This window comes from Trypanosoma grayi (genome assembly GCF_000691245.1).
Source record: "Trypanosoma grayi strain ANR4 Tgr_728_V1, whole genome shotgun sequence".
NCBI lineage: Eukaryota > Euglenozoa > Kinetoplastea > Trypanosomatida > Trypanosomatidae > Trypanosoma > Trypanosoma grayi.
This window is the reverse complement of record NW_008826347.1, coordinates 1-8,668: the sequence shown is the minus strand read 5'-3', so window position 1 is coordinate 8,668 and position 8,668 is coordinate 1. Positions and strand designations below refer to the sequence as shown.

Below are 8,668 nucleotides of genomic sequence, written 5' to 3'. Positions count from 1 at the left end.
TCGAGAGTGTATGCACACCGCCGGTCCATCGCGTGCTCCCGTCGCACGTCCCCCGAAAACGGGTTTCACGCGTGAGCACGGCTGTCAATTGCGGCATCGCATCCAACATGTGGGATATCATCGGTACACAAATAATGTCTTTCTAGCAGAAGCACAGCAGGAAAACAACAAGACACACAGTACAACGATATCAGACCAGGTATACCCCTCCGTCATCACTGCTGTCTCGCCGACAGCCGCGGGACAAGCTACAGAAGAGTCACAGGGGGATGCACTCAGTATAGAAAGCGGTACGAGGCTTGTGTGCACATGCGCATGTTTCACAGAGTTCCATTGAGACATCGGCGCTTTTCTCCAACCACCGCGCCTAACAAACTGTCAGAGACGTGGCGTGCCCGACAGTGCGCGCTTCAGCGCTTTCTGGGCGTGCGTGCCCAATTTTCGAGTTCCTTGCGCAGTCAGAAACTCATTCAATATGTGCAAAGGCACTGCGCTGCCTCCCCTCGCGTCCACTTGCACAAGTCGGAGGAACTGGAAGGCGAACATGTTCATCGCGTGACGAAGCTCCGCCCCGCTGCAGCCTGCCGTGCTGTCAACCAAGGCTTTTGTCAGTGTCTTTCGCACAGAGTCATCGACTTGACATTCTGCAGGAAACCAAGCGGCCCATTCACCATACACCACGCGGCTTGCCAGCCCGTGGCGGGCCGCCTCGTCTGGGAGTGAAACGTCGACCACGGTGTCAAGACGCCCAGCGCGCAGGAGCGCCTTGTCCAGCATGTGCCTGACGTTTGTCGCGCCCACGAAGAGTGTAAAGTGCTCGTCGTCCGCTTGCGCCACATCAAGTAAATGAAGGAGCTGTGACACGAGTCTAGCATCATGTGAGGAACGTGACCTTCTACTATTGTCATGTCGCACACCAAAGGCAGCCTGAAGCTCGTCAATAAACATCACTGAGGGACTGCGTTCACGTGCAGTATCGAAGAATCCCCGGAGTATTTTCTCCGACTCACCCACCTCGGCCTGTATAAGTTGTGGCAGGTCAAGGTAGATAAAGGAGGCGTTTAATTCGGTGGCCATCGCCCGCGCAAGCATCGTCTTGCCCGTACCAGGAAGCCCACAGAGCAGAACCCCTGTGGAGGGACGAACTCCGAATCTGCGGTACGTCGCATAGGTCTGCAGTGGCCGCAGAACAAGCCGTTGAAGCGTTTGCTTGACTTCTTCAAGTCCGGAAATATCATGCCAATGTGTCTCCTGCACATCCACGTAGCCTGCACTTTGACGGAACTGTTTTGCCGCAGTTGTGCCACTAGCACAAAATGCCCTAACTGCGCGTAACGAAATTGTTGTTGCCAACGCCTCTTTTGCCATCTCAGAATACTGGAACCGCTGAACGCCATCTGTATTGTCACTGGAATGTAAAAAGAGCTGATGGAGCTCATTGAATTCCACCCCGGTCATGATGTCCTCGGCGTGTTCAACAATCTCAGTCAATCCCCTGTATGTAATACCGCCAGTACGAGCTGCCATCGCTCGGCAGATGGTCGGTATAAGGGAAACCTGATTCTGCAGGAACGCGAGTCGCTCCGCCTCCGCCGGTGTTTTCAGGGATACACAAGCATCAAAAAGCTTTGCACGTGCAAACGGATCGATGTCCTCGTATGCACCGCTGAAAAGCGTTACGAAAGCAACACAACTCAGATTCATCTGCTGGAGTTCATCTTCTGTACACAATTCACGCCCTCGAATGATGTCGTAAAGATCGGCCAGAAGAGCTGGATGGTGCGGTGTGGTAGTGTGCAACTGGCCCGGTGCTTGCCCGTCGTCGTTGTGCATCGATTCCGCGGCATCGGTAGTGGCAGTGATAAATAGTTCCATGTGGTCAAGGACTACAGCCACAGCCACGTCTCTCTTATCATTATCATTGTTAGCGGCATTATCGGCTGATGACGCAGCGCTGAATATGGCGCGACGGATGTTGTTTCTCAGCACTGTGCTCCCATCCGCGTGCCGCCGCGAAAGGGATTGCGCAAGGTGTGGGGTAAAAGTGAAGACGCGGCGTTGTGTGGCGTCCTGCGCGCGCTGCAGCGCCGTACGCACAACATGGCTCTTTCCGTTGCCGTGTGGCCCACACAACAGCAGTGACACGGGCTTGGTACGGTGCGGCCAATAAAGGAGCATGCCACTCAGGAGCTCTTCCGCAAATTCAAAGGATGACATCTGCGTCTGCAACCCCAATGGGCATGCGATGACGGCAGCGGTGACAGGGGAGAATGCCAAGCTCGGCGGTGTCCGTGCTTTTGCTTCCCTCCACGAAAATAAAGCCAGCTTAAATATAAATATATGCGTAAGAGGAAAGAGCATCAATTGCGCCAGCACATGCAGAATTTATCATTGCGATGCGAGGATCATTATTGTCAGGTTGTGGACGAACCCCATGCAGTTTCCCGGAACTAGCGAAACAATCAAAGCAAATAGAGAGGAATGAGGCTTTCTCACGACAGATCGCGCAAAAGCGAGCACAGAAGCCCCGTTCTGTCTCTTGTCTCGGAGGAAATAACCATACCGCGTTCATGCTCCTTACGCTCTACCATAAATTGTCGAAATTCGGCACAGAAGATCGAGTATGTGGTATGAAAGGGAGCAGGATTTTTGTTGGAGAAGGAACTGACACCAGATATCGTCATCTTTAGTGAGGTGTTCTTACGCTGCAAAGCGATTAGCTCTTCTCGTTAGGCTTCTACCAGTTTCTTCAGCTCAGTAGACTCCCACTCCAGCGCGGCCACGTGCTCGAGATGCGAACTGTACGACTTGAGGTATAGAAACGGTACAACAACGTCGGTGGTCGCTGGGGTGTCTGAAAAAGGAAGATAATCTGTCTGTTCATCTCGTTGCTGGACACTACACACCTGCTCAAGATAGCACACACGTGTTTGCAGACGAAGGTTTGCGCGTAGCAACTCCTCATCCCGTGCGGAAGTGCGCACTGTCTGTACTGCGGCTTCAATGGTTTCCTTCCCAGAGCGCGGTCGCCATTCCTCTTGTAGTGCAACAGCAGTGGGTGTTTCCAGTGGCACTTGAACTGACGCATCGAGTCTCAGCGCACACGTGGGCGAGACAGTCTCCGTGCAGCGCAGCACCGGCAGCGGAGTCTGCGGGAGGTGGGCGCCCACAGCACGCGCCACCGGGCTTCTTGTGGCGGTCTGATGCATCTGCTGCCTTGCCACTCTAAGTTCCTCCACCAACCGCAGCAACCCTTGCCGCATTGCATCAAATTGTCCAGCAAGTACGTCCATCGTTTCGAATGACACTCCGCTGCCGCCCAACGCAACGTACGCTGTGAGCATATCCGGTGCGTTTTCAATCCACAGAGACTCCAAACGACGCAGTGGATGGTGTGACGGTAGTTGCTCCACCAACTGCAACTTCCTCGCTGCTGTTTCCACGGCCTTCTCGCTGCTGGCCGCGACGAATTCCCCCCACGCCCATTCAAGCACCCGGTTCTCTTCGCGGCCACCACTCACCCACGTGCCAAGTGCAGGAGAAGGCACCGTCTCAGAAACAGAAACTCGGAACCATGCAAGCAGTGAGGAGAAACCCTCGTCCCCCTCGCCAATGCACAGTTCAGGGCCGTACTCTTCCTTTGCAAGGCGATAAAGTGCTGTGTAGTAGAGCTGCGCGGAAATATGAAGCTCAGATATTTGTGGTGCCATTTCTTCTTCTCCAGCAACACAGAATTGCTGCGGGAGGTACTTGCAGAGCTTCCTGTATACAAGCGAAAGGATGAGTGGAACGTGCTCTATCGTGTTCAGCACACGCAACACGGCGAGCAGAACCTGCGCCGCGAATCCGATCCCTGTCCCTGCCGGAAGAGGCAAAATCAGCACACGGACAGCACTCCACACCTCTCTGGAGCACTGCATCATGATTTGCACGACGATCTCCCCACACATGGGCGATAGCAGCATCAGGAGTGCAGAACTGTCACCCCCGTGGCCGCTGCGCCACGACACACGCACAGCAGCGGATATGTTTCGCAGAAGACATACAACACGAATAGCGGCCCTCAGCAGCAACAAAGGAGCACTAGCGCCGCCGTGTTGATCTAGCTGCGGCCTCGGGAACAACACCGCAAACGCAGAAAGGAACAAATTTGCAGCAGCTGCAGGGCTCTCGTCGCCATCAGCTGGCCCCACGCCGGGATAAAGACAAACGACACGATCGACAAGCAGCAAGACGAGCGCTGTGCGGCGCAGCAAAATTTGAACAAAACCTACACATGACATTTTCTCCTCCCCAGCATCGTCATGATCGGCGTTTGCTGTTTCTGCCGGTGGGTTATTCTTCTTCAGTCCCGCGGAATCTTTGCTTGTTACTGCACGTCGCTCAGTCATGCATGTCTCTGATTTCCTTGACGCTGAAGAGGCAAAGCGCTTTGCAATTGGCATCGACGGCCATCCTTCGCGGCCGCCCTGCCCAATGGTGCTATACGTTCTCCCATCAAATACACGACATTCATAGCCTGCCGCCATGAAGTGTGAGCGACGAAGCGCATTTTCCAGTGTGATGAAATCCTTTTCTGTCGGGAGCATTATCGAAAGCCATTTGAGCAGCGGTAGCTCGTCGTTGCCCATATCTTCCGTATCTGCTGTCGCGAATGCTGCGGAGAACTCCCACATGGGCTCCATGAAATCTGTAGCCTGATAACCGCGCAACTGATTCCATCGTATTATGCAACTGCAGAGGGGTTTGTAATTGTCTGATTCTACTGGCATCAGCACGAGAGCTTCTCGGAGCACAGCAACAATGCCACTCCCTTTACAACAGGTTTATGATGAGCTGCATCAACGTCACCGCGGGCGACTGCATCTGCTGGCACTGACACAATGACAAAGGGTAAGGGACCCGAGAGAAAGTGCACAACAAGGCCTAGTGAAGGCACAGCCAACACTTCAAGCACCTTTGGATGATTCGCCCATTTCAGCATATCTTGACGGATACCGCTCAGGAACTCCAGCAGGTGTGGGCGTTGCACGGGCAGCACTTTCAGCACCGCGTCTCGTAGGAGCCCAACGGGGATCTCCACACTACCGCCACCGCAGCTCCCTGTCGCAATTCCGTGGAGATGATCACTGACGTTGCACACTTGAGCCCATTCCAAGCGGATGGAGGCCCGCTGCCCGAGTGGACAGCGAGACAGCCCACCCAAAGGGCCAGATGTCAGCCGCCCACTGCTTTCGCTGTGGCAATCACAGAAGCATGCATCCACTATTTTCGATGTCGGCAGCGGGCCCACCACTATGTAGCGAAGCTTACTGTCCACATCAACGCAGAGCGCCAAAGAACGCAATCCTTCACATGGCTCAACATGCGCGACGACACCATGGGCCTGTACAGCAACCAATACATCTGCCTGGTGCATGTCACAACCCGTAAACAGAATAAGAAAGAGCAGTGCACCCTGCCCGGCACGGCGATGCTCCACAACTGCCATTCCACCAGAAACCAAATCATGCTCCGTGCTAAAGCACTGAATCATCGCCGGTGCACTAGCGACGACTCTAGTGTCATGCGGAGGGAGCACCAACAGGAAACACATCACGCAAAAATGTTGCGGTCCATAAGAATGACCCGGAGACGTCCAGGAGATCCATCACGTCTTCATCCGATCAGCCAGCCTCCTCACCCGTCATTTCATGAAAAAAAAATGAGTGAGCGAGGAAACACAAGATGAGAATTTTCGACGTCAAACACTGAGAAACACAGGCACACACACACACACGCTAGGCAGGCACACGCAGATGTGTATCCACATAGGCAGTTACGAAACAAAGCACAAGTACAACTCTATTTATTTCCAATGCTCGCACAATTTTTGATTTCAGGGGGAAAATATACGAGGGAACTTCCCACACACACACACACACCGCTGGCCTCCGTAGCACGTTGAAACGGCAAAAGTACACCTTCATCGCTACTTCACGTAGGATCGCGGGCTTGAAAGCAATGATGAAGGGTTGGAGGCAGCATGCATTTTCCACACGAAAGAAAGAAACAAAACAAGGATAAGGGCGAGAGGTGCTCAACAGTCACTTTAAACTGAAGAAACCCGAGGGTGAAGAAAAAAAAAAAAAAACAACAACTAAAAACAAAACAAATTACCGTTCAGTGGCCAAGAAGAACACGCCCACATCGGCATCGACAACGACACACACACACACACACACACACAAGCACAGGCGCACACCGCAACGCCATGTGAGCTCCACAACACAACTAATAACAATCCTACACCACGCAAATGAAATGCCAGACTCTTTCACGACTGCTCACAATACGAAACTGTCCAAGAGGAGCGCAACCCCCTCCCGTGGAAGGAGGGCGAATCACATCCCCAGCCGCTCATGTGATTGACAGTAAAAATGTGGTAATGATGAGGGAAAGAAAAGGCATGACGAACGCGGTGGATGCACTACTATCTGATCTACACATTTGGATGTACTTTGGGCACACAATACGACCACTTGAGAATGTTCTCCTGGGTGTGATGTAGCTTCCCTCGGGGCACGCGTACCATGCATCGTCGCCGAGGTACCGCACGCTTACTACGTCATTGTCACATCGAACATCTACGCACACGTCACCAATGTCCGTTGCAAAAACTCGCAGCGAATCACCTTTTACACAACGCGAATTCGGGCTAACACGGCTCCCAGGCAATAGCTCTTGCTCCCCGTCGCTGCAACGACTGTTTTCATACGCCGCAATAATAGGGCAGTAATCCATCAGATCAATTCCATTTCCCCCAAGGTTACTCTCGGCGAAGTATCGATACGATTGTGGAACATTCATCTTGTGTGACGTCAGAGTGCAGCGTCCAAGAGCACGCTGATCAAAGGTACAGTAAAGGACAGCACCCGTACTTTCGTTACAGAACATGTTGGGGTAATCCGTGATGTTGTTCTTCAAACACTTCTCATTCAGGAACTTGCAACCAGTATTGTGGCCCCATCCCATATGTTCTTCCATTCCCCAATTAGCTTTGAAAAATTGCATATCTTCAAACGCCGCCATTGTCAGTGCAGTGTAATATCCTGCACCACTCATGCCAGTCATCAGTTCGTCCTTTGCGTTGCGCCGCTCCCAATGAGAACCCGATGTCTCATCACTATCCTCATCCTCCAACTCCATTCCGGGGGTAGTGCTGCAGTTATAGTGCAGCTGAGTCATTTGTTTAGTTTTCCTGGAGCTCACTACCGTGACAAGTGGCTTGCCACGCACACCAGTGACGCTGGAAAGCATTTTGTGGGCCTTCATCTGCTCATAATTGAAGCCAAGTGCATGCGCAAGCTCATGCGCGGTTATGCGAATTGTGAATCGCGTAACGGCGATTGACTGAGACGCAAAGTTGATGACACCAACAACAGGACGCCCATCTTTTAGTGAGGCGCAGCTCTCCGCCCACGCAACGTTGGTGCCGGCTGCAGGACCAGCAGCAACGTACATAATCATGTCAGCACCAGACACACCCGTTGTATAGTGTGCCTCAGGAACAGTAAAACTAGCACAAACCACCGAATTAAACTTAGGCACCACAATATTGTTGTCCTCTCGTTGAACAAGAAGACGTGATGAGTGTAGTTCAACAGCGAGAGGAATAGTGTGCTTGACGATGACTGCCCTCTTCTCAGCAGTCAGAACATCGTCTCTGGTACAGGGAGCCGTGTCACCACGAAAGTTGGGACGCCAAACTCCCGATTGGTTGCAGTATTGCGACTGGTTGTTCATGTCCTCCGTGAATGCCTTGATGCGGATCGGCGCCCAAGTCTTCTCCCCACCGGAAAGGGTGTACGCCTGCCATCCGCTCTGGCCCTTGCGAGGCACCTCACGCACAACTGCAAGCGGCTGTGCGCCGCTCTTCCTCCGTAACTCGTCGAACAAGCAGCGGCGCAAATCAGAGGCGAGGCACCCGTTGGCGCAGCACACCACCACTACCACCACCAACAGCAGCGGAGAGAGCAGCGAGGTGTTGGGATGCCGGTGCATTGTGTCTCTATCGGTGTGTGTACGTGTGTGCTTTTTCCTGATGGTTGATCGAGAAACAGCAAAAGGTGTCTGGAGAAGATGATAAAGGGAGGAATGCGTCTGTCCCCACAAGAAGGGCAAAGCGCAGCCTTCAGGCCCCAAGTCACGGCAGCGCCACGACGTCATGGGCACCACGAGCACAGCGTCCAACAGCAGCAGCACGAAAGGCAACGGGTGCACGCCGCACTATACCCCGCAGCGCGACCTCGCCCCTCAAACTTCCGCCGCGGCCAACTACACACACACACACACACACACATCCGGAGCATGCATCACCAATGGTGTGGCGCATCACTGGCCCATGCTTTCGCTAGCCTAGTTTGCACTGTCGCACCACACCACCCGCCCACAACGCCACACCGCAGGGCACCGCGCCACCGCACACACGCACGGGCACACATCAGCCCACCGCCAGGGCAGGGACCATTCTCCCTTACCTACAAGGAAGAAAGCAACAAAAAAAGGCAGACAGAAAACTAACAAACAACAGACACCGTCACCCACGCAGCAACAACTTCACTGCTCCACAGTCCTGCATACAAACTCAGCGCTCAATTCCAAAAAAAGGAAGTCATTTCCATGAAGC

The 8,668-nt window shown here is 53.3% G+C and overlaps 5 protein-coding genes across 5 annotated transcripts; 1 reads left to right on the top strand and 4 right to left on the bottom strand.

Annotated features, from left to right (window-relative positions):
• Positions 1 to 337, top strand: DQ04_07281040 (hypothetical protein; the record flags this gene model as incomplete). The annotated part of the gene is made up of 1 exon (XM_009315099.1): positions 1 to 337. A coding segment is annotated over one exon (337 nt), but the record flags the coding sequence as incomplete, so codon positions are not given.
• A 41-nt stretch (positions 338 to 378) lies between these two features.
• Positions 379 to 2,217, bottom strand: DQ04_07281030 (putative ATPase; the record flags this gene model as incomplete). Its single annotated transcript, XM_009315098.1, has 1 exon — positions 379 to 2,217. The coding sequence occupies one exon, from the start codon at positions 2,215 to 2,217 to the stop codon at positions 379 to 381; it is 1,839 nt and encodes a 612-aa protein (XP_009313373.1).
• Positions 2,218 to 2,729: 512 nt separating this feature from the next.
• On the bottom strand, positions 2,730 to 4,685 carry DQ04_07281020 (hypothetical protein; the record flags this gene model as incomplete). Its single annotated transcript, XM_009315097.1, has 1 exon — positions 2,730 to 4,685. One exon carries the CDS (start codon positions 4,683 to 4,685, stop codon positions 2,730 to 2,732), a length of 1,956 nt encoding a protein of 651 aa, XP_009313372.1.
• An 86-nt stretch (positions 4,686 to 4,771) lies between these two features.
• Positions 4,772 to 5,536, bottom strand: DQ04_07281010 (hypothetical protein; the record flags this gene model as incomplete). The annotated part of the gene is made up of 1 exon (XM_009315096.1): positions 4,772 to 5,536. The coding sequence occupies one exon, from the start codon at positions 5,534 to 5,536 to the stop codon at positions 4,772 to 4,774; it is 765 nt and encodes a 254-aa protein (XP_009313371.1).
• An 863-nt stretch (positions 5,537 to 6,399) lies between these two features.
• On the bottom strand, positions 6,400 to 8,043 carry DQ04_07281000 (surface protease GP63; the record flags this gene model as incomplete). The annotated part of the gene is made up of 1 exon (XM_009315095.1): positions 6,400 to 8,043. One exon carries the CDS (start codon positions 8,041 to 8,043, stop codon positions 6,400 to 6,402), a length of 1,644 nt encoding a protein of 547 aa, XP_009313370.1.
• Between the last annotated feature and the right edge of the window lie 625 nt (positions 8,044 to 8,668).